This window comes from Exophiala dermatitidis (assembly GCF_000230625.1).
Source record: "Exophiala dermatitidis NIH/UT8656 unplaced genomic scaffold supercont1.1, whole genome shotgun sequence".
NCBI lineage: Eukaryota > Fungi > Ascomycota > Eurotiomycetes > Chaetothyriales > Herpotrichiellaceae > Exophiala > Exophiala dermatitidis.
The window spans coordinates 2,152,679-2,179,642 of record NW_008751646.1 but is presented as its reverse complement, the minus strand read 5'-3'; the positions used below and the strand labels follow the sequence as shown (position 1 = coordinate 2,179,642).

The 26,964-nt window shown below is 52.6% G+C and overlaps 8 protein-coding genes across 8 annotated transcripts; 5 read left to right on the top strand and 3 right to left on the bottom strand.

Moving 5' to 3' along the window:
- Nucleotides 1–1,930: 1,930 nt before the first annotated feature.
- HMPREF1120_00781 (G1/S-specific cyclin CLN3) lies at nt 1,931–6,162 on the top strand. The gene is made up of 5 exons (XM_009154783.1): nt 1,931–2,529; nt 3,207–3,295; nt 3,347–3,566; nt 3,627–4,072; nt 4,125–6,162. The coding sequence occupies exons 4-5, from the start codon at nt 3,854–3,856 to the stop codon at nt 5,133–5,135; spliced, it is 1,230 nt and encodes a 409-aa protein (XP_009153031.1). The 5' UTR covers nt 1,931–2,529; nt 3,207–3,295; nt 3,347–3,566; nt 3,627–3,853; the 3' UTR covers nt 5,136–6,162.
- A 577-nt stretch (nt 6,163–6,739) lies between these two features.
- On the bottom strand, nt 6,740–7,498 carry HMPREF1120_00780 (uncharacterized protein; the record flags this gene model as incomplete). Its single annotated transcript, XM_009154782.1, has 1 exon — nt 6,740–7,498. The coding sequence occupies one exon, from the start codon at nt 7,496–7,498 to the stop codon at nt 6,740–6,742; it is 759 nt and encodes a 252-aa protein (XP_009153030.1).
- Nucleotides 7,499–9,157: 1,659 nt separating this feature from the next.
- On the top strand, nt 9,158–12,705 carry HMPREF1120_00779 (DNA helicase II/ATP-dependent DNA helicase PcrA). Its single transcript, XM_009154781.1, has one exon. The coding sequence runs from the start codon at nt 9,166–9,168 to the stop codon at nt 12,271–12,273; it is 3,108 nt and encodes a 1,035-aa protein (XP_009153029.1). The 5' UTR covers nt 9,158–9,165; the 3' UTR covers nt 12,274–12,705.
- Nucleotides 12,700–15,381, bottom strand: HMPREF1120_00778 (endo-1,3(4)-beta-glucanase; the record flags this gene model as incomplete). Its single annotated transcript, XM_009154780.1, has 4 exons — nt 12,700–13,340; nt 13,479–15,076; nt 15,141–15,169; nt 15,226–15,381. The coding sequence occupies 4 exons, from the start codon at nt 15,379–15,381 to the stop codon at nt 12,700–12,702; spliced, it is 2,424 nt and encodes an 807-aa protein (XP_009153028.1).
- Nucleotides 15,382–18,211: 2,830 nt separating this feature from the next.
- On the top strand, nt 18,212–19,192 carry HMPREF1120_00777 (uncharacterized protein; the record flags this gene model as incomplete). Its single annotated transcript, XM_009154779.1, has 1 exon — nt 18,212–19,192. One exon carries the CDS (start codon nt 18,212–18,214, stop codon nt 19,190–19,192), a length of 981 nt encoding a protein of 326 aa, XP_009153027.1.
- A 302-nt stretch (nt 19,193–19,494) lies between these two features.
- HMPREF1120_00776 (uncharacterized protein) lies at nt 19,495–20,530 on the bottom strand (the record flags this gene model as incomplete). Its single annotated transcript, XM_009154778.1, has 4 exons — nt 19,495–19,973; nt 20,029–20,199; nt 20,251–20,421; nt 20,485–20,530. 4 exons carry the CDS (start codon nt 20,528–20,530, stop codon nt 19,495–19,497), a joined length of 867 nt encoding a protein of 288 aa, XP_009153026.1.
- A 1,957-nt stretch (nt 20,531–22,487) lies between these two features.
- On the top strand, nt 22,488–23,864 carry HMPREF1120_00775 (uncharacterized protein; the record flags this gene model as incomplete). Its single annotated transcript, XM_009154777.1, has 1 exon — nt 22,488–23,864. The coding sequence occupies one exon, from the start codon at nt 22,488–22,490 to the stop codon at nt 23,862–23,864; it is 1,377 nt and encodes a 458-aa protein (XP_009153025.1).
- Nucleotides 23,865–25,080: 1,216 nt separating this feature from the next.
- On the top strand, nt 25,081–26,584 carry HMPREF1120_00774 (uncharacterized protein; the record flags this gene model as incomplete). Its single annotated transcript, XM_009154776.1, has 3 exons — nt 25,081–25,545; nt 25,603–25,878; nt 25,958–26,584. The coding sequence occupies 3 exons, from the start codon at nt 25,081–25,083 to the stop codon at nt 26,582–26,584; spliced, it is 1,368 nt and encodes a 455-aa protein (XP_009153024.1).
- Between the last annotated feature and the right edge of the window lie 380 nt (nt 26,585–26,964).

Here is a 26,964-nt window from a genome sequence, read left to right as displayed (position 1 = left end):
CGGATCACCCAGAGTAACGATGAGGTCGTTTCCATGCACGTCAAGTAACACGGACATGTAGCCTTTCTGGAGAGCCAACAGGTTGAGCCACCGGGCATTGGGTGGTGGGCGACCAGTCCTACTCCACGGCGTCACTCTGTGCCAGGTTTGTTTTATGTTGGCCGGATGCTGACTGAGGGCCAAAGGAAACGTCTTCAGTAATCGAACTGATGCATGCCACAGTGTTGGACCGGCCCTGGTTACTGGGCTTCGTGAGGGGAAAGCACGCACTGTACTGTAGGCTTTCTGCCATAACTTCATCGCTCATCTGTAAAATGAAATGAGCCTGCCAGAAGCAGCAAAGTTGGCTTGATGATTTGACGGCACCGGCTGTCTCTCCACAGGCCGGGTCCGAGATGCTGTCGGGTGTTCGCATTCGCTTGCAAAGTTGGAGCCATTGAAAGAGGCTGGAGTAGCTCCGTTCCTTTGAGCTTAGGGGCCACGCTACTCTAGATGAGATAGGGCAGATCTCTGGATCTCAAAATGGTGTAGCCGAAGAGGGCACATTGGCCACAGCCAACCCCTGCCGATGCTGTGACAGTTGCACAATCTTCAACAGCTCCAAATCTTGAGGCGACACGGCAGAGAGCAACACGACATTGATCTGTCGTGGCCATGGTCCTGCTTCATCATGTTTGATATCGGCGAACAAAGGTTGCTTCTGCTATGTCGTCGTGGTGCCGAGTCAGCCGTAGGCCAACCGAGTAAATGATCATCATATCATCTCCCCACGAAGCCGACTAAGGGCCGTGCTGAAATGGCTACGCGGTGGAGAGGACGCCATACATAAATAAACTCACGTCAAGTTGCAGGGGCAGCTCATCGATGATGTTTCTAGCTCTGCAACGACATTCGTTCAAGCCGTCCGCCCAGCTTTGGCCCCGAGCAGCTGGCACGATGTGGGCTTGCATTAGGCCAGGTGAAAAACAGGAACATGTCCAACAACCGGGCCAATCGACGCGGCACAACGCGCTCCTGTTGGAAACCACCAGCCGCGCGACCGGCGACCACCGCTGATGTGCTGTAACACTTACAAGGAGAGGGGCCTTATGGTCAGAAACATACCGAAATGATTCCTTGTATTATGGTTACTGGCCCGGTGCTTTCGTACCGTCATTCAATGGCCACGGGGCAACAGTAAGCAGCCACGCCCAACGCTGCGTTCGGTACATTAACTTAGCACGAACGCCGTGACGATAATGGGAAATTATCGAGACGGAAAGTTCGTCGGTGACAGCTGTAAGGGGTATGAGCGGCGGGTGTTAGAGGGTGTGTTAGATGAGCCGTTAGAACCATGATGAGAACAGTACGTGGTAGGCAGATAGGAGGTGGTGTTGGAGGTGGCTTGTCCGAAGGTACAGTTGATTCGGGCCACACGATTGCCCGTGGTTTGCCTCCCAAGAGACAGCCTTCTAGGCTCTTTAGGCGTGCCCTGTCACCACGGTGCGAGGAGCTTAAAAGCCGCTGGCCGGCAGTTATCTAGGGGTCCTCGAGTCACCGTGCAACTGGTTTGAGCCTTACAGCTGCCACTCTAAGCTTGCTGAATTCGGCCTACAGCTACCTTAGGTACCTACCACCTAACCTACCTTAAGTTGCTTCTTCTTCTTGAGATAGTGGGAACTGTGGAATCGCTCCAGTAGAGTGTAGACAGACAGCTTGAAGCCCAACATCTGTGACCGTCGTGTGCCTCGTATGGAGACCATATTTGATACCAGCTTGACCACGATGTTACAGGTGTATGCGTACAGGTAAGGTATGAGCCTTACTGTATGCCTGGTTCGTGGCGGGCATCGGGTCTTTGGCCTTCCCACTTGGCTGCGTCTGCGGGCTGGAGCTTGCTGGGAAGGGCGTCTGGCTTGTGGCTTGCGGCCTGCGGGCTGGCTGTCGCTTTGCTGCACCGGCATCGCACCGTAATAATGCACTGTTCTGCGCGCTCTGCACTGGCACTGGCACTGGCACTGCACGTCGTCGTCGCCCGTCGCCGCGGCCGCAAATCCCTAATAATCCCCTGCCTGTCAACCCTGCAAGCGTCTGGGCTGGTTGGAGGCCCAATCACTTGCGCGCAGAGCTGTCAACCTCTCGCACACTCCACTCTCCACTCGTCTCTCAACTCCTGGACACTGCTCAAGTCAATCGTTCATCTCGACTTGCAGTGCCATCTCCTGTCCTTTCTTCTCTCCACTGTCTTCTGCACTCCAGAGGTCTTGACCTCGTTTCTTTTATCCCTCTCTCCTCCTCCTCCTTCTCGGTCGTAGGACCTTCAGATACATCACAACCGATCTGAGTATCTTGCATGTCCTCGACTACTCCTCTCCTTCACCTTCCACTACCAGCTCTCACCTAACCCTCCTGAGCCCTCACCGAGGCACACCTCAGCCTGCCCTGCTCGACAACTCTGTGCACTCTTTTGCAGAACGTTCTGGATAGCGTCTGCCTTGAGTTAACAGCAGCAGTCCCACGACGTCAATCTAATTTCAAGCCAAGAAAAAGGTGAGGTTGTACTTCTGCATTGCTGGCCTCCCTGAAGGGTGGCTTGCACGTGAAGGCGTTCATTGAGACGACGACGACGACGATACCACACAACGACAACAAATGGCCTTGATTCACCAGCGGTCCCGGTTCACTGATCTCTTGTTTGTCGATCTCTTCATGAGTGCTGGTCCAATTTCGTCTTGTCCTACCAATACCTACATGGTCCACGGTCACGGTCCCCCACCAACCTGCTTTACTGTCAAGCATCCACCAAGAACTTCGACTGCCGGTATATCTGAAAACACTGGCCAGAGCAGGAAGAGAAGGATCACATCCGCAGGAGATTGCAGTGAAATTCTAGAAAGGGAAGGGATAGCGTTACGCCGTTGGTATGGTCTTGACGTGGCAAGAGGAGGGGAGGTACCGATCTAGCTTTCCAGTATGGAGGCAGCCCTGGACACTTAAGGAAGTGGTAAAGGGAGGACACGGCCCAGACGATCCTGCAAGCATGGGAATGCGGAGTTTAGCCCCTCGATCAATCGTCGAACCCTGACTGCTGGAGATACTTCTGCATACCTATGGACCGGACCTGTCCTTCATGACCACCAATCCTTCAGGCCATGCTTTTGTGTTGAACTTTGCTTGCAGCGGCTCATTCCACTATGGATCTCGACTAACAGGCATTTTCCAAACAGATCTCACGTCGCGGGCAAGCCCTAGCCTCATCCCAGCACGACAAGATTAGGAGGTCTGGAATAGACAACGTGCTCCCGGAATTCCAAAGGTCTGAGCTCCTGTCTATGCCTGTTGTGCATCCTCACTGACGTCGGTTCAGGCTCAGTGTGCTGGAGCTGGTATCATCTCGTGGTCTTCCTAGGGCTACATTCCAACCTAGAGCCCCAAGCTCAGTCAGACGGAGGCGTTCATTCGACCTCTGCTGCTCCCACGCACGAAGTGCCAATTTGATTGCCATTCCAATCCTTTGCCAGATGAAGCAGTCGCGGTGATCCCTGGTAACAAGGATTGTGTAATCGTCGTGCCGTCTCCCCCTTTCGGTAAGTCCTAGCAGACTACACATCCTATCAAAATGTCGCTGACCGTGCTGCACGCTCCAGTCTTTCCAATCTAGAAGAACTCTTCTTCACTCCTTGGTTCCTGGCCACCTCCAGTCTTGTGCAATATTTGATTACATCAATCACTTCCACTCCTTTTCAAACCCAACAAATTCACTACTGCGATTCACGTTTATCCGTCATTCATTCACCCAGTTGCCAACCGTGGGCAGCTTTTTCTTCTACTCGAACTCGCCCTCCATCCAAGATTCCTCTACACAACCTGCACCATGGCCTCTAACAGAATCCCATCATTCGGTTCCAATGACAGCGGATACGATAGTGGCATCGTAGAAGTCTTCGACGAAGCCCCTTGTCCAGCCATCAAAAAGGCGGACCATGAGAAAGAGGTCGCCAGGCACCGACAACATCTCATGGCCTCTGAGTTGTCGAGAAGGGATGCCGAGGATTACCAAGATGATATGCTCGAGCACATGCTCAAGATGGACGTATGTGTTGTTACCCTGCCACAGTTGAGCTTCCATTGACGTGTTTCCGCAGATTGAAACGATGCCCGACGTCGATGCTATTGATATCCAGACCGAGATTCAGTGGTTCATGAGACCATATCTGCTTGACTTCCTGGTCGAAGCCCACTCTGCCTTTCAGCTCTTGCCCGAGACTTTGTTCCTTGCCATCAACCTGCTCGACCGGTACTGCTCAAAGAGAGTCGTCTACAAACGCCACTACCAGCTCGTTGGCTGCGCTGCGCTCCTCATCGCTGCGAAGTATGGTGACAAGAAAGAGAAGGTCCCCACAATCAAGGAGTTGAAGTCCATGTGCTGCTCACTCTACGATGACGATATGTTCCTGCAGATGGAGTGGCATGTTCTCTCGACCCTGGGCTGGGCTATCGGCCATCCTACCGTGGATTCTTTCATGCGTCTAGCCGTCAAGGACAACGTCTACGACCCTGAAACCGAGAGTTTGACACTGTACATCCTTGAGATTGCACTCTACCATCGGGAGTTTGTTTCTAAGCGGGCATCGACTCTTGCTCTCTCTGCCCTTGCCCTTGCACGACATATTCTGGGTCGGCAACAATCACGAACGACTGAGTTTGGCTCACGCTACTGCAGCACTACGGTCATGGAGCTGTTGCAGAAAGTCAAGGAACCATCCACCATACTGACCCGCAAATATGCCTCGGTGAGACACTCTAGCGTCTCGCGAATCTTGACCAGCTACATTGCCCAGAGAGCTGCCAGCGCTCGTGCACCAATCACCCCCACCTACGACCTCACTCCACCTTGCGTAGCAGTCAAGCCCTCTGGACCAGAGTATTTCAGAACATACACCACTCCTCAGAAGCCTCAATTCCCCGCGATGGTTCAGCACGGACTGTACACTCCTCCAATCACGCCTGAGGGAGAGATGTTTGGAGTCACCCAGAAGACCTTCAACGCCCCAAACCAATACGTCCCTCCCACTCCAACTCCCAACACGGTGAACAATCAGTATTCTGCGCAATACCCGGTTTCCGTTCAGCAATGGGCTGGTGAGACCTACTGAGGTGGCTTCCCTGCCCAGGCAGCAGGCCGCTGCCATGGACATAAAATGCCAAAACATCCCTTGGCAAGTCGATCCTCGGTCAAGCATGACCTGCCTGTCCAGTGTCTCACTAGAAATGCAAGTCATCAGCTGCGGAAGCCTTTTCATTGCATTGCAAGCGTCCCATTCACTCAACATTGTGCTATTTGTCAACAACCATGAAGACCACTGGTATTTGCAGCACTCTCAACCCCATCTGGGCAGGTGATGTCAAATCAGGTCGGTTGAAAATGCCTTCCCTTCTTTTGTGGTTTTGCGGTCGAATTCCACGGAAGATGACGCCCATCTTCGGTGGCTGATGGGCAAAATTGATCTCAAACCGTGCTGGCGGAATTGTGTGCGGCGGTCCAGCAAATTTCCTGTAATAAATGATCCATGGACAGTGGAAAACCGGGCCAGATGGAAAAAATGGTAGAACTTGTTCTTCAGGGCCTTTCCGTCGAGAGAGGCCTTCGGCCGAGCGTGCCCTTCTGGGCTTTGTGCAAGGCTCATCAGCAAGCGGAGCTTTTGCTTTATGTGCTAACATGGCTTGCGGCGTGCACAGGATGGTCATTCGGCATTGAGCCTTGTCTTTTATTAGCTTTTTTCCTTTTCAGTCCCTACCTACAAGGGAAAACAGAAAAGAGAAGATACCCTGAACAGCGTTTCGTTAATCAATCAATCAATCAGTCAATCGCAGATCCTGCTTTTCTCTCATCATTTTGCTGCCTTGACTTCGCTATTGCTCTACTGTAAATTTATCCCGCGGCTCTTCAACAGATAGCCTGCCGATCGCAGTTTTGAGAGAGGGCGTGTGCTTAGCCACACAGGCCAATAAACATTGCAATGGCTCACTATGGCAGAGAGAAGCCCTATACTCACGAGTAATTCCGGTTCCCACCATGTCAAGAGGAGATGGAACGATACAACGAGCAAGGAGGAGACCAGACATACGGGTATCTATGTGCAGGTGTGATGGCTCACCGTGTATTCCGAGAAATAGCAAGGAGGTAGCTTGGTGGATTTTTACAATAAGTATTGCAGTCCAAAAGGCCCTGCTGTCAACTTGAAGTGCTATATGTCTGTGTTGATATGTGTATATACCTATATAATCGGAGTGCCCGCTGTGGATAAATAATAATAAACTGGGCGATTTTCGTTATATACTCCCAGTCCACTGTAGTATATTCTACACACTCCCCGACAAATCCCATCATTGTAAATATAGGTCTCAACTGGAGGGAACCTCAAACCTAAGTGTATTTGCTATTTGTTCTTCCTTGACTACCGCAAGGTTATATGCTACATTGCCCTCTGCAGTCAAGTAGGGTAATTGTGCGTTTGTTATTGACAAGAATAGACAGACCCTCAGCCCTCAGAGTACGAGGGGACGCCATAAGGCAGCGATTGGCTTCGGAGTGAAAGGGAAGAGAGGCGCAATACCTTATTACTGCTAGTTACTGCAGCTTATTTGTTTCGAATATCATGGACAAGTTTCAAGAGTACTCGATTGCCATCCCAGTGTGGCTACTAACTAAAGCTAATCTACTCGGATCCATTCAGACGCCACCTGCGTCGTATCACATCTACCAGCGGGGACGAGTCCTCTCCAGTTCCTTCAATTTATTCGGCGGCAACTCGTGCAGTTCCCCATCCGCCCCCCTGTAATAGGTGTTGACGGGGCCAAGCTCCTTATCCTCCGGGCCAAGATCGACGGCGATCTTCCCCTCCTTCTCCAGCCGCTTCCTCTCCAGGCCTTCCTGGATGAGTTGTTCCAGCACCGTTGCCCGTCGAACGCTGGCCTCGGAGTTCCTCTCCGGGATCGGGCAGATGAGCGTCTTCGGCACCGCCACATCCACCGTCTTTCCGCGGCCGCCTCTGTTCCGGCGAGCGTCGGAGGTGCGGTACGGTTGCGCTCCTGGTGATGGTTTCACCAGCTTATAACCCTTTTCGGTCGGGAAGGGCGTCCGAGGTGGGGAGGCCGAGCTGGCGGGGTGTCGGATTGTCGGTCGTGATGGTTTGTGGAACATCTTCTCTGGGTCGGCCCGGCGTTTTTTGATCACGCCCGTGGGCTTGGCGGATTGCGGAAGTGTTGGTTTCGGAGAGCGTGACGGAGAAGGTGAGAGTGACGAGTTCGAGGAAGCGGGAGTGAGTGAAGAAGTTGATGGTGATGAGCTAGAGGCGGTGGAGGGCGTGGAGGGCGAGGAATACGAAGGCGTCGAAGGGGTTTGGGCCTTGCCCAGCGGGAGTTTATTGTGGGTTGCCCTGACGTTGGTGAAATAGGAGGACTTGGCAACCTTCATTGAGACTTTGGAGCGGGAAGAGGAGGAAGTGGAGGAAGACATGTTTGCTGTTGTTCGAGTCGGTATCGATGCAGGGAGGTGGGTAGGGTGGGTTAATGGTGCTGAGATTTGGTGGAGTTGTGAGCTCGAGATATGGGCGTGGGGGTACGAAAAGGTGTTGGAGGGTCGAGTGAGGGAGAGCAACTAGCTTTCGGGGTGATGCTACTTCGTCGTGCGGAAGGAGCGACGGTGCTGAAAGCTGTGTCTGAAGGTTGTAGTACTAGTATTCGGGTCGTGTGTCGACTGTCGAGCTTCGTTACCGAGGACCGTTCTTGATCTGTGTCTTGAAGACTGTGTTGTTGTAGCTCGAGAGTGGTCGTTTCTGTGATGGATAAAAAGAAAGAGCAAGAGCAAAAGAGCTGGGATGAAGAGGATACTTATACTTGGAGCATCAGGTCCTCCTCCCAGAGAGGTGTCTCGTACCAGATCACTGCAAAAAGCATGCAGTTAAGGAGCGCGTTGTGTTCGCGTTTGGCCCCAATCATGATTCGGACTACCAGATTGCTATTGTTCGGCTCAACCATGGCTTCACTGCGATGGGCCTACCTGGATCAGGCATCAATAAGAACGCAGTCGACTGAACTATGCTTTCAGTGAAGTCCGGTGCCGCCATTGAACCCTCGCGAGCCGGAATAAGCTTTGCAGTGACTGCAGTCACTGCGGTTTTCGGACGCAGAGGACCTTGCAGCCCAACCGCAGTCTGCTCAATAGTATTGCTATTGTATCCATGTTGTACGGCTGATCGGCCGTAGAAGGCATTCAATTTTGGTACACAATAGGTCGAAACTCACCCACCTCCGGTATTGTTCGAGACAATGTAATCGTCTGAACGCAGTCCAAGTGTCCAAGAGGGAAAGTGGCCACATCCAACAAATACCCACCTGATTGCACTTGCATGGCCCACAAGCTTTACTGCTTCTCCTGCTTGGGACTGAGCTCAATCCATTCAATTCAGCGAGCCAACTGAGCTCAAGAAAGGTGCTTTTTGGTAGCCAATTGGGAGAATCAATCATGACACTCGAGTCAAAGCTTCGGCATGATCCAGTAAGGATCCAAATCTGGTTCTTCGGGCCCAGTCTCGTGCACTCACAGTCCCTATGGTAGCCCCTCCATGTCTGGCATGTATGTCGTCGAGGCTTTCTGCATAACCGCCTCAACTGCCACGGTGGCTTCAGTTTAAACATTGGTCGATGTGAGGACCAAGATACGCATGGTATCAAGCAAGCGCTAATAAAGTATAAGAGGGCTTCGAGGGTGGTGGCAAGCCAACACCCATGCCTGCGAAAGTGGGACTCGGTAATCCTTACCACCCTCGATCAAGCGCTGAACTATGCCATCCAGGTCTGTACGTGAAAATTTTCATATAGAAGGCATTGCAGACGACACCATGCTCAGCCAGACGTTGATGCCGACAGGGTTGCTGGGCAATATTACTTACTAGTAGCTTGCGGTGCGTTGAACTTCAACTGAAGGGGGTGCTCACAAGCTTGCTTGGCGTTGACTGAGTTCAAACTAACTTTAAGCTTAATTTCAAACGCCCGAAACTGTAATCGGTCTGAGAAATGACTAAGAAAAATCACGGGACTTGGCGCAACCCCGCGTGTTTCCCCAACGCGTGGGTTTCGTGAGCGCGTTTTTCACGTTTGTCTTTTCTACCCTCATCAAATGCCATGGAGGCCGAGCTCCTGCGGGGGCTAAATGAAGCTCAAAGGTCTGCTGTCACCTCGCCGGCACGGGTTCTGCAGGTACTTGCGCCGCCGGGTTCGGGGAAGACCAAGACACTTACCTGTCGCGTTGCCTACCTGATTGCCCACCATGGCTTCGATCCTCAGCGTGTCATTTGCTGCACATTCACCATCAAAGCGAGCCGTGAAATGCGGGAACGCCTCAGGGGCTTACTCGGCTGCGAAGTCGAGGCCAAGTTGGTGTTGGGGACCTTTCACTCCATCTGTCGACGTTACCTAGTCGCATACGGCCATCTCATTGGCGTTCTGAAAAGCTTTGGTATCGCAGACTCCTCTGACAGCATGAACATCATTAAACGGATCATCAAAAGGCTGAATCTATCCATTGACCCAAGAGCCGCGCGGTCCAAGATTTCCAGTCACAAAGCCAAGGGCAAGAAACTGGAAGACCTCCGGAAGACGCCGCAGAAGCACTTGGAGAAGCAGGAATTCATCACTGTGTTTCATGAGTACGAGGAGGCTTTGGCAACGTCTAAGCTTTTGGATTATGATGATCTGCTCTTGCGTTGCGTCGAGCTTTTTCGTGCATGGCCGGGCTGTGCCTCAAATATCGAAGCGCTACTGATCGACGAATTCCAGGACACCAACATCGTGCAATTCGAGTTGATGAAACTCCTGGCCTCAGCCTCGCGGAGGGTTACCATCGTCGGAGATCCCGACCAGAGTATTTATGGATTCAGATCTGCGGAGATTGAGAACCTACGACGCATGAAAGCGTTCTACCCCGAAACCGTTGTTATTAACCTGGAACAAAACTATCGCTCCGCATCCTCAGTGCTGCGCCTTGCACAGGAAGTCATCGAGCAGGACACTGCCCGGCCTCAGAAGAGATTAAAAGCAACCCATTGCTTGGGCACCAAACCCGTCCTCCGCCGTCTACCCAATCCGAATGAAGAAGCTTTCTGGATCGCTAGCGAGATCAAGAGGATGACAGTCATGACTGGAGGTCTTCTTGTTCACTCAGACTTTGCCATTCTGCTTCGATCAGCCTTTCTGTCATTGTTGATCGAGAAGGCTCTGGCCAATTCTGGAATTCCCTATCGCATGGTAGGCGGTACACGTTTCTTTGACCGAGTGGAGATTCGAATAATCGTGGACTACCTTCGCACCATTAGTCACCCAGACAACAACCAAGCCCTTCTTGCAATCATCAATGTGCCATCCCGAAAGATTGGGGAAGCCACAATCGCGGAGCTGATCAAGCTTGGAGAAGAACAAAAGCTCTCACTCTGGACTGTAGTCCAAAGGGTCTTATGTGGAGATCTGACGCCCGAGAAGAAACTGTCCAAACCCTGCGAGCAGGAACTTGGACGCCTTATAGCGATGATCAAAAATGCCAGACAGAAAATGGAAACGATGATGCCTGCCACAGTCCCGAGCAAATTGATTGATTTGATTGTGAAGTCGTTAGACTTTGAGAACTACCTCAAAAAGAAATACAAGGACGATCACGAAGATCGAATCGAGAACGTCAAAGAACTCCTTACTCATGCCTCTGAAGTCCTATTGCATTCCACGACCGAGGACCAGCTCGCCCAGGTTGATGGTATAGAACAGCAACCCTCGGATGGTGCTCACGAAGTCCTCTCGCAATTCCTAGCCAATATCGTTCTGTCTACCGATGTGGATAACTCGGAAGACGGCAACGACAAACCCAGAGTTACCATCTCCACCATCCACTCAGCCAAAGGGCTGGAGTGGCCCGTCGTCTTCATACCCGCGGTCTACGAAGGCTCAATCCCTCACTCCAGATCGGAAGACACAGACGAAGAACGACGTTTGCTCTATGTTGCAATGACTCGGGCTCAAGCTCTTCTGACGCTAACATTTCCGCTGACGCAATCTCGAGACAACGTGGAATCAAGTCTGTCTCAATTTCTGCCCCCGAAGCTGCATCACCATGTCGCGCAAGTTGGCCCTTTGTTCGACGACAAGACGATTGCCGATATTGCAAGCATCCTTGGACGTCCGATGCCGTCCCAGGAGGAGCTGGTTCGGAGCCTGCAGAGTCTGGCTGAAAGTGATAGCCAGCTCGACAATGTATGGCCCAGTGACGGCACTCGCAGGCCGACATTAATGCTACCTTCTAATGGGCAACATATGCCGGATTTTAGCAGGCCATTAGGAGAAGTCCTAGCCGCAAGCTACAAGCAACAAGGCTCCCAACACCCAACGCTGTCACGGAGTCATTCGATACCGACAGCTACCCACACTCATCAAGTCGCAACAACCATGAGCAATATCGGGGCATTTTCCACCTCCAACATGTCGTTAGGTTTCACAACGGCTAGACGCCAATTGAAAAGTAGTGCTGCTGAGTCGAATCAGTCTCCGCCAGAGAGCCTGCCTCCGCAAAAAAAGGTAAAATTGTCACGATCAGCGTCAGCGCAGGGAACCATTGCATCGTTCTTCTCGAAACCAAAATCCCAGAACACGTTGCCTGTCGAGCCGGATCTCCCTCAGCTTGCGAGACCGGAGCCCTTCCAGAGACCACGACCAGTGCCTCCGATCCCGACCCCAAGTGCACCAATCCGTCGTGACATTGGCGAGAGTGGGATACCATCAGAATTGTCCTCGCATCGACCGGACTTCCGCAATGTGATGACTTACAAGCGACCGACAGCTGCCCTAAAGGAGTCCAGCACAAATCCAAACTCTCGCTATGCCAATCTCTATAGCTCCTCTCCGCCCCCTCCTGATTGCAACGACGGAGAGAACCGGGCATTACTACAAAAGGATAATATCCAAGAGGACAACTCTGGCGCACAGCCATTGAATGCATCAAATCTCAAGTCTGCATCAGCATCAGCATCAGCATCAGCACCAACAGCACCAACAGCACCAGCACCAGCACCGGCGCCCCTGACAAATTACATCCTCTCGCGCCCTGCCAAGACGATGCACAAGACAAGCGTGTCATCAATCGGACAAGGGGGCTTCACCTCCTCCAGTACGTCAATGACAGGTATGGGCCGGAAGACGCTGGGAGTTCGACGGTCAATGAATGGTTGGGACAACAGAAAGAACAAATGATCGCCTTTGGATTTGCGTCCGGCTCGCAATACCTGTCCGTCTTCTTGCCCGGAGTGCAATACCTTGGTCCTCGCTCTATATACGGGCTATTATGGCAGGACAAATGCTACGAAGTAACGACGGTTTCGGTTTCGGTTATGGTCTAGGGTCTAGGGTCTAGAGGGAGATAAAATTTCGGCTCCTGTTTATGAAATATTTCAATACGTGGTCTAGGCACGGTGCTGGCACCATGATTTAAAGAACGGGATGGATATGAGGTAGGTGTACTCTTTTAAAATGTACTGATCATGATCAGGATTCCCGGGGAAGAGACAAATTAGACCAAAGACCTACTTGTAGATGACACAATATATCGATTTGCGCATCTAATGAGATCATATCTATTAAATACCAAAGTATATAAGTAATTCAGATTTCGCAATTGAATTAAATAGCCACAGCAGCGCCCAATGCCAAAGCACCGGCGCCGAAGAGCGCCATGACGCTCAGCTCCTTCGAGCCCGCAGCGGTGCCAGTGTAGGTGGCGACCCAGGGCTTGGTGGTGCTGGGTGCCACGGGTGTCGCGGTTCCCACGGCCACAGATTTGACCGGCTGCACGGTGACGGTTGTCGCTAGCGTCACGAGAGGGGAGGACGAAGCTGCGGCGGCACCACTGGTGTGTTGTGAGGAACCGGAGCCAGAGCCAGATCCCGATCCCGAACCTGATCCAGATCCAGATCCCGAACCGGAACCAGACCCAGACCCAGAACCCCAACCTGCAGCGCTGGAGGAAGAAGCTTTGGCGGGCGACGATGGCGCAGCGCCGTGGCCGTGACCACTGCCGCTGCCACTTCCAACGACTGTTGTAGCCGTGGCGGTGGGAACGGTGGGAGCTGTTTTGCCTGGGGCTTGGGGCACCGGAACAGTGCACACGACGGGCGTGGTGACGGGCCAGCCGGGCGAGGGGGTGATGGTGGTCACGGTCACAGGGATGGTGGGCACGGGCGTCTCGGTGCAGCCGCAGTGCGTGGTGACCACGGTGGTTGTCTTGATGGTGTAGCCCGTGGAGCAGGGCACAACCCAGGTTTCTGCACAGGGAATCACATTAGCATGCTGTACTGGGGGTATGAAAAGAGGCAAGAAACAAATGGAGAATTCTGGATGGGTAAAGCAGTGGTGGAAGGAAAGGCCTTTCAAAAAGCAGTGCTATTTCGGAGAAAGCTCACCAGTAAGCGTGATGGTCACTTCGGTCCAATCGTTCCAGGTGGCGGCGCTGGAGGTGACAGGGACAGATGTCGAGGTAGAACTTGGTGCATTGGCCACAGCACTTGACAACCAGTCGTCCCATACGAATGTGGAGGTGGAAGCGGAAGTGGTTTGAGATGCGGTCGTTGTGGTGGGCGAACCCCAGTCTTCCCAGGTGTTCATGGTGCTGGACGTGGTTGCTCCGCCAATTGGTCCGACACCAGCATTTGAGGTGGTTGTCGTGGTGGCTCCGCCGATCGGCCCAACACCAGCATTGGATGTGGTCGTCGTGGTGGCACCGCCAATGGGTCCGACACCTTGACCTCCGCTGGAGGTCGTCGTTGTGGTCGTGTTGGGGAACGGTCCGAATGTATGGAACGAGGTGGTGGTCGAAGTCACCGGGTTCACATTGGCGCTCGTGGTGGTAGCTGCAGCCGTCGTTGACGTGGTGACAGATCCTCCAATGGGACCAACGCCGTTGCTTCCTGATGTCGTGGAGCTGGCGGCACTTGTGCTGGTTGTGCTAGACTGAGCCGTCGAGGTGCTGGTCAAAGAGCTGGATGCCGAGGTCGTGGAAGTGGACGTGGATCGGACCGTGGTTGTGGGAGTTGTTGTAGTCAACGCGGTCGTGCTGGTTGTGGTCGTCGTAGGAACGGTTGTCGTTGTGGTGGTTCTGCTGGTTGTGCTGGTTGTGGTTGTGGTCGTCGTCGTAGTGGTTGTCGTGACAGGCTTTGACTGATAAACCTGGACATAGTTTATGTCCCAGTATGCATCTGCGAATTGTGCTGGATTGTTGCCAACGTAGACAGAGCACTTGGACTGGCCTGTGATTGCAGCACATCCACCAGAGGTCCAAGTGGCATCACCGAAGTCTCCGCAGAAGGTAGTGTCGAAAACGATGCGGTGGTTGGCAAAGTTTGAGTCAATGTCGCAGAAAGGTCCGTTGACAATTGATGTAGGCAGGCCCCAAAGAGAAGGATCGGGCTTTCCTGTCGTGACGTCCGTGGGGATGCTTCCTCGAGGGAAGAACCAGGTCTTGATGGCTTGCGACGTCCATTCCATAGCGTATACACCGCCGTTGATGGCATTGAAATCTGGGCCATAGCTGTACGACCGCGGGTCAAATGCAGCGCAACCTGCCCCGTTTTCTCCAGTGGCACTATAGTACTGGCAGTTGTTCCCATTCGAAGTGCCAGTCATTTGCGAGGAACTTTGAGGAATCACACAAGTTTGCCCGGTGTGAGCGGCGGCGAGATTGGCATCTTGGTTGTTTGCGCCTTCGATGATATCGATTTCGCCGTGGTTTGGCCAGGTGCCGTCACCAAGAGTCCAGAAGGCAGGCCAGGTGCCGCATCCGTTGCTGGTGTGTGTGGTCGGCATATGTTTGATGTCGGCGATGAAAAGACCATGCGTCCATGTTGACGAACTCTCAATCCGCACACTTGGTCGGCCCACTCCGTTCTTCAACCAGTAGTCGGCAGTGCCATCGTAGGTGTTGACCGAATCAACTCGCAGCTGGACGGAGCCATCGTCGAAGGTGACAAGACCCGAGTTCACCGCGGTTTGCTTATCGACGTATCTGCATGGAACGGTCAGTCGCCGAACCCCAAATTGGTCCACAGCCAACAAGAGTGTCAACGTACGTAACAAAACCATGGCTCAAATCAGCAGTCTACAAATGGTGTCAGTCATCAAGCTCGGCCTACAGAAGCATCTTTTGCCACTCACATTTTGGAAATTGAAGCCATTGATGAACGAAGTGCCGGAATATTCGGTATCCAGAGCATAATAGGTGCTAGAAGCGGCAGAAACAGAGGCAGAAAACAAAGACAAGGCAGAAACGAGTGTGATGCTCGACCTCAGAAAGAGTGATGAGGAAGGCATATTGAAAGAGTGACTTGGGTGAGCGAGAAAGAGATCAACGACGGCGACACGCTGCACAAAAGAGAAGAGAGAAGGAAGACAGGCATACAGTATCTGCTATATCAGGCTATATCAGACTCAAGACAATTTGCCGCGTCATCCCGAAATGGGCGAACATCCCTCCGTCAGTATGTGAGGGCGCCTGAAGCGCGTCCATTGCGGCGCATACAGATTGGGGCATTTCTCTGGTCAGGCCGCGAATATGTAGCATCGGAAATGAGCTGCGCTTGAGAGTTATCAACACCGTGTAGAGCGGCCAATGCCGTGCAGGATTCTTGCCCAGACAGACTTGAGTCTGGCTAGACTGACAGACAGTGACGGCGGGAGCGGCGTCAGTCAACGCCCGCCACGAAATCGAGCCTGAGTCGAGGCCTTAGCGGAGCAAGGATGAGCCTAACAATCGATAGTACTGCGGCCATGCACGGCTAAACAACGGGACCAACGAATGGTACCTAGGTATGCTCTGGCTTTGGAACAGGAGTGAAAGGTTGCAAGCCCAAGCAAAGGAAAAGGAGGCACCAAATCTGAAATGTAACGGAGAAAGCGTCTGAACTTGAGAATCCATCGGGTTGTTGTTTGTCAAGTTTGGATTAGGTTGGGGCTAACCCGGCAGGTTCCTTCACTAGACCCGAAACGGAATGACTAAATGGAGTTGGTTGAATACCGGTAAAGATATAGCCAATCACAATCCACCCGTTGTCTTTTGTGGCTTGCGTGTCGCCTGAAGGGGAAATATCCTCATTTCCCCTGACTGAAAGCCTTCGACATTTCGAATTTATGAGATGGCGCTTTGTTGCTTGTGGTGGCGCAGCTCAGTCGTGCGAAAACCCAGCCCTAGGGGAAAGTTTTCACATTTTCCCAAAGTCGGTTCGCCCGACTCCACGTGTCCAGCAAATCACTACTACTGTACCTTGTAGTACTGCATCTTCTCCTAACGGCTGTTGAACGAGATCGGCCCACAGTTCGACCCCAATCCAGCCAGCCTCGATGCTCGTCAGTTCTCGACTATCGCCATCTCCGGATCAATGATCCCTTCATGCGTGCATTCATAAGTCAGGAAACAGATCCTTGCATCGCACGCATTACAACGGCGATGTCCCGAGACTCGAGCTCGGTTGCAGAGAGAGATATCAACTTGGTATTGACGCCCTCCCCATTCGATAGCTTCTGACTGCCGTTGCGGCTTCAAAGCACCACCACTTTGGCCAGCAGTCCGGCCTTCTCCAGCTCCACAAGCTTCAAGCCCACCAACACGGACGCGGACACCGAGATTGATCTTTTCGACATGCCAATCAAGACGCCCCACGGGCCCACCCTATGATTTGATAGTCCGATGGTGCGGGTTTATTTTGACATTTTGCCTAAGCCTGATTACCTAGAGTTCAGTACAGCGGCATCATTTGTGAATCTTTCCGAACACTTCAACTATTCTTCCTTTTGCCTTTTGCAGAGCTTGCTCTTTTTCAACGCGGGAGCTTGACACCGGCTCGTCAGGACTGAGGCCCAGAGCCCAGGAAGGATCTGTGTGCTTGGCCCACAATTCAGACTTTTTGCAATAATGAATCTGCTTTCCCACCAGACACTGTTTTGAGACAACCCTCGATGGTAGGCACTCAAACCCAAGCAACTGGCCCAACGAATAGTAACGTGCTCCACCAGGCCTATCGACACCCATATCAGTCTTTGTGCTCCCAGTCATACCCATTGTAACCCCGCCAGCAGCACAGTCGATACGATTACGGCTCGATTATCGGTCGATTCAGTGAAAATATGACACTCGCTCGCTGGCAGCGTCAGTGATGTAGAGGTCCGGAGACAGATCTTCTAGCTGCTTTGAACAAATTGACCCTGACGACTGGGCGGACCAAGCGCCACCGTCAACGTGATGCTGGGATCGTCACCACCTGCAGTGAGACGAACTCTGGATACAACAGCTTGAACCTGACCTGCCATGCCGGTGCAGTGCAGTGCAGTGCAGTGGTGAGCCAGGCTGGTAGCGATGTTTGGTAACCTTAGTAGGTGCCTAGTACTACTAAAGTATTGAGGCGGCGGCTCTTACTGGTGGTACACAGACTAGTACACCCATTATTGTGTTCTCTAACCAGATTGGTACTCGTTCAGGCTTAATATCAGCGGGAGTGCCCCTCCATCCCCTTCAACCCTTGCCGTGGGCGTCATCGGCAGCCATTCAAGTTCCTCTCACCAACTTGAAGCAGGCTTCCTAGGTAGTTGTGCCACTACGCCGCATGCTCATTCCTTGCCAGTGCTGGTCGCTCAGTACTAAGGACAATGTTGTAGACTAAGAGGCCTTGCTGCTTGGTACATGCACCACATCAAGCCTGCTCAAGCGCAGCCAAGATTTAGGAAGGACCTGGCGGCGGCCTCCTTCATATGTCCCTCCCTACTCGTCCATCTACTCCCTGGTCACTCTGACCGTTTTATGACACCCGTACCACCATGCAAACGAGGCTTGTGATCATGTCTGCCCACCATACGCTGAGTTGATATACAGTGCCCCATGTCAGGCCCCAGAACAACTTCCGCTTTGTGTCTCAGGTCTGGTGTCCACGTCCACCCTGTGCGGTTCGTCGTACCATGCCATGAGGCGAGACAGTACAGATCTACTCTCCACAAATAGCCTATTCGAAGAGAAGGCCATCATCAACTGGTTTTCACATTGCGCCCTTCAAGTTCGGTGTCTATGCCTTTAGCTCCCCACATAAAAATCATCGGCACATGTGGGCCGGACTGGCCATTATGGTCCGAGGAGTGGTTGGACGTCCGGCTCATGATGGAGAAGAGAACCAGAGCCTGGAATTATGATGAGCAGGACCGTCTGGTTCTCTTTCGGATCCCGCAAAAGGTAGGTAAACTGAGTACAGCAGTGTTATCTTTTACAACCAAGGAATGGCCGCCTAACTCTGGAGTTATGGCGCAGGTTGACCTAGGTCTGGCCTCCTCTGGCAATGTCAAGACGAATCCTGCTCTCAACGATGATGGCCAGGTCTTGCCCGACGCGGCGACGACCGCCATTCGTGCCCCTGGTCGAGGCAGCATGACAAAGTTACCTGCCGAAGTGGTCCATGCAATTGCCGAATACCTCCATCCCATCGACCGGGTCTGTGTGGCCTTGACATGCAAGAATCTGGCCAGGGCGATGGTCTCTGCACCTCGTCTCACCGAACAGACATGGCGCCCGTTTGCCTCCCCCTTCGGCAAACGTCCCGTCGCAAATACTCTCGTCATTCGGCTAGCTCATGGATGGCTCCCCAAGGACAAGATGCGTTATTGCTGTGAATGTGACAAGATCCTGCCGCGTGACGAAACCTACTTTCGCAAGAGGCTGGCATACAAGAAGAGGCCTGGGTGGCTCCGCGAGGTGGATTGCTCCAAACAAGACTGGGACAAAATGAGCACGAAGGCCAAATACGAGCACCTCGTCAGAATATGGTGCAGCTCAAAGGCGGCCGACAGCAGCGGGTTGTTTTGTGAGACGTGTCGAGGCGAAAACTTTGCACCTGGCTGCTATGAGGGTGGGAATGTCGTCGCCTGCCCACTCTATCTAGAAGAAGGGTTGACAAGTGATGGCCTTCGCTCACCAACGAGATTGGGAAAGATTTATAACTCCGCCAAATTGGGTCGCAGAGCTATCATTTGGATCCTGGATCATGCATTTTGTCTACTGTTGTGTTGCTCTACGGCTATCAACTCTGTGTGTGATCAGTGCCGTCGATGCTGGAGGGCCATACGCTGGAACGATGTGCGTCAATGATTTTTAGTCTGGCACAGTGCTTCGAAAGATGCGATTGTCATCTTTTCGAACGACAAGAGAGCTGCTAAGGGCTAGATCTCACGCGCCTGAATTGACAAAATTGTCACAGAATGACGCGAGGAGCCTTAACTCACGGCGTACCACGCAATGCATGATGGTCGAGCAAACTTTGGAATCCTCCTTCAAGAACAGTGTCCGCCATTACTACAACGGTATTTCATAAGGTGCTTAATACATGGTGTGACCACTTGCAGTGTGCTCCGACAGAAAACAGGCTCTCTTCCCTTGCTTGGTCTCCCATGTCACCTAACCTCGTCAGGGGCCACGCTATCTGGGTCGTCGTCGACGTGAGCTCGGTGAGGGCGTCCGCTCGTCACGATATCGTGGTAAATGTGATGTTGCCCCTCTGCACCATTGCCAAGGGCACTGGGATCTCGACTACCAGAAGAGCCACTGCTTGCACCATTGTCACCGAAGGCGGTGGTGTTAAAACTTTGGGGTGGAACCTCGGGGCGACTCTGGATCGTGGCAAGCTTCTCACCATGGTAACCGCTGTGCGACGCCATGGCTGGCACGATATCTGGAGCGACTGCAGAGCTTCGCCGTCGGGTGGCGGCGTCTGACGCTCCACTCGCCACTCCTGACACCGACTGTCGGTGCCGGCCGGCAACAAGGTCGAAAGGGTCGCCGGACAGCTGGAAGAGGGACTGTTTCCGCTCCCGAACCTCGAACTGTTCGGCAGGGGTCATGCCGGTCTCGCCTACGCCGGAGATCTCGGCTTCTACGACTGCTGCCTCAGATTTGTTCCTAGACTGGGGAGAAGGGGCGCTGCTCACTCGATACTCGTTTCCGTGAATAATACGGATCGTCTTGAGGCTCTAGACCACCCTTCCGACTCATGCTGAATTTTCTGACATCGATGCCATTGACGCTATACTTTCGCTCTCGGTTCAAATGTTCTTCCTCTGGTGTCAGACCAGTCTCTCCAACGTCCGCGATCTCAGCCTCTGGCGATAAAGGGTTAGCTCTCGTGCTGCGTGCGTAACGGATATACCAACTCGAGAGCCGTCTCCGGCCATAGTATGGATCGTCGCGTGGTTCCAGGCTACCCCTTTTACCGCTGCTGAAGCGTCTAACATCCGCTCCATTGACGCTGTATTTGCGTTCACGGTTCCAGTGCTCTTCTTGCGGGGTCAGCCCAGTCAGGCCAACGTCTCTGATCAATTCATCTAAGTGGGCGAGGATTAGCGTCCAGGTTACAGCAATACAGAGTGCAGTCTTAGCCGTCTTACCAGGCACTTGCTTGCGGTTGTAGTACGGATCTGCTGTACCGACCATTGCGAAAGTTGGAAGCAAGAAACTGCGCAGACTCAGCCTCACCCAAGAAAGGCGGGATAGCCGGGGAAGAGGAAGTATATATAGCGACCGACTAGTGCCGTAAGGAGTCCAGCATTACCGTCGACTTCTTTCCTACGTGCCAATCACTACGTGACATGGGAAACCTGTCGCGTGCGAGAAGAGGTGCAGACGGGATGATGCATCATCGCAAGAAGCCACGCAGTACAACAAACCCAAATTACTCATGCATTCCGCAGATATCGCGAGGTTAGGGCGCTTGGTTGAGCGCCCTTGTCGGCTGACCTCGAGTAACGCCGACATCAACCCCGCCCAAAGTTTGCAAAGAGTCTGGATCCTGTGGTCAATGATTGGGGGCCAAGGACGCCCGGAATCTTTGGCATACACCCTCCAGATACGAGCGTTCTGAAGAACAAGGTCCAGGTAAGCGACGAGACCAACCGCAGCCTTCAGGAAGGAAGCCTCAGACAGCCGCGAGGAGCTGAGCTTGGAGTGCGTGCCAATAAAGAGGAGCCAGAGGAGTTTGTGGTGACGTAGCTGGGGAAAGTGGAAGGTGGACCCCTGTGGCTCTTTCCCCGGTTTTTCGTTCCTTCCTTTGTCCCACACAATGTCTCGTCTTGCGCTTTCCCCTTTTTGTGGGTAGCGTGGCTTCCGAGTCACGTGCGAGACAAAAGTCAGCTGCTTTGTCATCATCAACTTCAACCTCATCACATCTTCTCCTTGTCGTCAGTCTTGCGCTTGATAAGATGATGTCGCTCTAGGACTGTTTTGGCGCAATGCTTGGCTGTACCAATACCAAAGCGGGCAGCTGAGTGTACTTGCTTGCAATTAAACAGCCTCGACGGATCAAGCCAGCCGATCGTCAACGGAAGGAACCTGAAAAAGTGCTATGGTCACGATCCGAGCTGCGAAGGCTTTAGCAGATTATCAGGTGAAGCGACCGACATTATGCTGTCTGGATGGCACAGAGATACCTCAGCACTTTTGCTCCTTTGTCTGGATCATCGCCAAACGGTGCGGACGACGCTTTGAACGTATCCATTGACGATGCCGATGAAATGAAGATCGGACATGGCATCCCTTGCGCCAGATTGCTTTTTACACTGAACAATGGGTGTTCTTCCTCGGAGGATATCTTCCCTTACCACAACCCCGTTCAGACATAGACGTTCATCGATTGAGCATGTTCGAAAGGGAAGTTCGTGGCCAGTGTCCGACAATATGGTTGTTCAAGCAAACAACAACGATACAGCTGGAAGCAATGGCACAATGTTGAGATACAGGTGCTGGTCTAGGTTTGCTACAAGAAAGAGAGGGCTTGTGCTGCAGCAACAAACTATCTGGATTTGAACACGTATTTAAGACGTAAAGGTCTTATAAGACCTCACCTTTACACCTTATGTCCGACATAGATCGGTTCACCTGGTGGGTCCTTTCCTAGCTGCACTCCTAAGGTAGATATATCTGTTATCACCATCGGACGCTTAATCATTGTTGCACTGCCTCCATTATCGCACTCTGTCCCATTTTCTTTACTTCCATTCCATCCCAGAGCCGCACCAACACTTCAGCAAAGCAGATTAACAACTACACAATGCCGGTCTGCAAGTACTTTCGACGGGGTCATTGTTACAATGGCAGCAAATGCAACTTCGAGCATATTTCAGGAGCGCGGGACTCTGCGCGAGAGACACACCCTGAGGCTAGATCGACTGAACTGGAGACACCTTCTCTGACGCAGTCTCTGCCGCCTTTGCCTGCGCACCCTCACCTCATCCAGACTGAGCTACCTGGTGACTTCTCCTGCCGCGCTGTGAAAACTCCACAGATCTCAACAGAGGCCACAATCATCATGAACAGTGCAGACCAGTCTACCGATCTACAACCTCAGAATGTGAGTACACCATCCGGTGGTATAGAACGAGGATGACAGTCACAGATGACAAATACCGTGCCAACACCGTTGTCTATCCCTTACATTCAACGACAGATCGACAGAATTTTGGTAACTTTTGGTTCCGCGGCAGAAGTCCTCAATCTCGAGTTCCCAGATTCCATGACCAGCCCAACATCGATCATGCCAGGATGCACCGTCATTTGTAACTGGTTCAAAAGATCGGGAGTGGCGTACCTTCAGTACCGCAACAGAACATCGGTCGGCCTTGCCTGGAAGACTCTCCACAGAGACCTAAACGGCAGGAGACTGAATTGCCGACTGTTGCCGCCAGTGCAAAATGTTACATCTCAGGACTGGATACAGACAATCGAGGTGGGAAACCTTAGCCCGAAGACAGAGGAAAAAGATCTTCAGGACATACTACGTGGCTTTGCCCCGGACAACATCGCGTTCAGCAGAGCTCCCCGTGAATCGACAATACAGCATAACTGGACCCTTTCGTTCCTCGCCAGTAGGTTCAGTGCTCACGGCAGCAAGTTGGCGTCCGTTGAACTTGTTCCTACAGGGAAAAGTCGTCGTTGGAGAGCCTACGCTCGATTCCAAACTCCCACAGATACCGGCCTGGCTCTTTCTGTCAGTGGAAGATACCTTCCTGAGCTGCGATCGCGGCTATTTATGGAGCAAGTCGTCACGGTGGAAATACCAACTCTGCCCGAGGTTTATTTCGCATTAAGTGATCAGATCCTAAACAAATGGCGACAAAGCCACAAGACGATACACAATTGGGTCCGGTACGAGAAAGCAGACAAGGCTGTGCTCGTTATCACTGGAAAACACCCTTACACTGTTGCTGAGCTAAGAGTCGCCATTGAACAAATATTGGCAGGCCGGATCATTTTCGCGGACACAAAGCACAAATCCCTGTGGCACGACTTCTTCCTGACCGACGCGGGACTGTCGTTTCTCAACTCACTAAGCCAGCCGAGGCTGTTGTTTGTCCACCGCGATCTACGAACACGCCAACTAATCATGCACGGCCCAGCCAGTCTCTATGAACACACGCGAAACACTATTATCGCCATGCTTAGTCAGGGCCAATCTGCGCACAGTGTGAATACAAGCCACGACGACTATGAAGAGGTGCTTAGCCAGTCGTTCCGCTCTTTTGTCTCTTCCCGGCCTGCCCAATTGTACTACTGTCCGACCCCGAACTGTCCGACAACCCTGCCGGTTGTCCATGTGGAAGGCACCGGCGGGGAGGGGCTGGTGGTCTCGTGTCCTGGCTGCCGCGAGTTGTTGTGCTCGGCGTGCCAGACAACCAGCCACGAGGGCATCAGTTGCATGGAAATGAGGGAAATCAGGGCCCGCGTGACGCAGATTGAGGATGGGGAGACTTGGAGTCATGGCATGTTCTACTAGGCCATTGGCATTTGGGTGCTGCGAAGATTGAGGAAGAATGAGCTGCGGTTTCCTTTGGCGGCCAACGACTCAAAACAAAGGTTGATAGCTGGCGTGCCCCCTACGAGTAGTAGAGAAATAACAGATCCTGCTCTTCTCGATATCAATGAAACTCCGTTGATTGACACCCAAGTTTCTCTCTTCGTTGACCCTCCCGTCTTCTTCTCTCTTCTGGCTTCGAGGAACGCGTCTCTGTGCGTAGTAGTGGTACTTAATATGAACCAGGAGTCAGTCAGTAGTACCATTCAAATCCACACCATTAACCCTCCTGGACCTCAACTGCGTATTATGCCGTTGGCATGACTGGGTAGGTAATTCACTTCCATCGCAGCCTCGTCGAGTGAATATGTCGATCGACACGCTGCCCTGACGCTCCCCAGCGATTGATAAACACAGTGAATCAAGAGGCAGTACTCAGCCAAGCCATGAAAACAATAAGACTCAGTGAATAGAGTCGCAATCGCGACTGTTGTCACCAGGGCATAAATATCCCTTGTCGAGAATGCGGTCTCTCATCCTTCCTTTCTTTCTTCCCACCACCCAATATCACCCAACATCATCAACTTGACCAACTTGACCAACATCACCAAGGACTTGAAGGTTCAAACGATCAAAACACTCGCAATTGATTCGACTCATTCATCTTCAAGCATCATAACAACTCATACATCGACTTTGATCATTGAAAGGACTCATCACTTCTCATCAAAGAGAGAGACTTGATATCCTATTCAGTGACGCGGTTTGAACTTGGGGATTCATCCTCGAAGGTCATCCACACGTTCTTCTTGTCTCATCACCGAGACACCCTTTTATTCATCTTCTCTTCTCCTATCACCACAACATTCTTCCATTTCTCCTTCTCTCATCACCTCACTACCCTCCATCACTGTGCCGAAGAGAAATATCTCCAGCCAAGAGGTAATTTTCCAAGCCTCCAGTGACTTGTGACCTTGGCTAACCGCACCTTGGTACCAGATAACACCTTCCATCGTCCAACACAACCTTTGAAACAAGAAGAAGAACCATCCATCACTCCCTCTCCTACATACACACAACACCTCTTGTGTACTCTGTCACCGGTCACAGCGTACTCACTCACCATTTCACTCCCATACAAAACAACCTCTTCACTCACAACAAATACACAGTCACCAGAACATAATAATCACTCAAAATGTCTGGTTTCACTCAACAATCTGGCAAGAGCTTCATCCACCTCAAAAAGGAGGCATATAAAGACGCCAAAGCCGAGTTCGCAGCCAAGGGTAAGGAGCTTCCCAAGGGCTACGTGCCCGAAGTCGACCTGTACCAGCTCCCGCACTTCCGGGACGCTGAGGAGATCAAGAAAATGGAGGCCAGCCCAACGCCTCAATACTCACGGCTCAAGGAGAAGCGTGAGAAGAAGGCTGCGGAGGCAGAGGAGGCCGGCAAGAAGCGGCGCCGGGAGTCGGAGGAGGCAGAGAAGACGGCTTGGCTGGAGGACCTGGCCAAGCGCAAGGCCGACCGGGAGAAGGCGGCAAAGGAGCGCCAGGAGCAGCTGCGCCGGCAGAGAGAGACTGCAGAGAGGGTCCGAGCCAACGCCAAACGCAAGCGAGCGACCGGCGGCCAGGCGACCACCAGCGGCGCCAACGGACAGACAGTAAGCGACGATGACAACAGCGACCTATCATGCCCTATCAACACTGACCTTGACTAGAACTCTGTCGTCACCGGGGGCGCTCGCCTTTCTCATGGAAACTCTCGTTGGCGACCAATGGTCGTCGATTCGGATGATGAGGAAGATCTACGCCCAAAGCCAAAGAAGGCTCGCCTCTCTCACGGCAACTCCCGTTGGCGACCAATGGTCGTCGACACGGAAGATGAGATGGACATGCTCCCGAAGCCAAAGCAGGCTCGGGTGGCCAAGGAAGCTGACAAGAAGGAGGCAGTTGTCGTTCGTGCCGATATCCCCTCGACACTGAAACGCAAGAGAGTGAGTCGCCCCCCTCCCAGCACCATTCCACCAATTATCGTCATCCACCGGACGTTTCTGATAAAAATATCATATAAAGACTGCAGAGGAGTCCGACGAGTCGGACGATGAGCCGCTGGCACAAAAGAGACGCCGTCGGTTCGACATCGTCCGCCCAGAATCCGATAAGGAGAACCTGGGGCAAAAGAAAACTGCGCAAGGGGCCGCCAAGAGCACAAAGCTCGAGAAGCCCAAGGCTCCGGCAAAGGAACCGGCCAAGGGTGAGCGGCCCGCGGTGCTTGGGCCAAAGACAAAGATGTCAGCCACGGCTGGCATCTCAAAGCCAAAGCCGGCGGCTAAGAAGCCGGTGCAAAAGCAGGTGAAGGTGGCAAAAGACCCACAGCCTGCCAAAGCCCAGGCAGAGAAGAAGCCAGCAGATAAAGAGCTGGCAGACAAGAAATCGGCCGCGAAGAAGCCGGAAGAGAAGAAGCATGCGGACAACAAGCCGGCAGAAAAGAAGGGCGACAAGAACAAGAAGGTACTCCCACCTTCTCACAGCCCAATTCCTTCTCGCCAGGACCCGTTCCGGGCTGGCAGACAAGGAAAAACAACTCGACTCATTCGGAAATTGAAAAAGAGTCCAACCACCACCGCTGGCTCGAAATACAAATCAGCCAGGACGGAGGAGGATTTGCTACAGTCGGCAATTTATGGTCGGAGATGGTGAGCTAGCAGTATGCTCAGCCACCACACGACACTCTCGCTGGCCTTGCCTTGAGTTTTTCTTTGGTCATTGTCGGAGTCGTATCAGTACAGCATCGTCCAGCATCGGCCTTTTCAGTTCATCCTTTACAGCTTGCGCACTGTTAGAATATCCGGTCAGCCACGGCTCACACAAGCTGAACCTCTCCTTCCCAGCCCTGTCAACACTTGAAGTTCGTGGAGGATTAGTTGGACGTGGAGGAAGCAGAATTCAAGAGGATTATGTGGTTCGTGGAGGAATGGTGGATTTGCATGGCTCGTCAATCAAAGCGAAGGAAGCTTTGCGAGCGCAAGATTCAGGAGGCCGTGGAGGATTGGGAGAAGAGAAGTGAGGAAAACCTCATT

Excerpts from the sequence above, each read along its gene's own strand:
- HMPREF1120_00779 (XM_009154781.1), top strand. The coding sequence starts at position 9,166 with ATGGAGGCCGAGCTCCTGCGGGGGCTAAATGAAGCTCAAAGGTCTGCT.
- HMPREF1120_00781 (XM_009154783.1), top strand. The coding sequence starts at position 3,854 with ATGGCCTCTAACAGAATCCCATCATTCGGTTCCAATGACAGCGGATAC. Across the intron at positions 4,073-4,124 it reads AGCACATGCTCAAGATGGAC|ATTGAAACGATGCCCGACGT; the intron begins GTATGTGTTGTT and ends GTGTTTCCGCAG.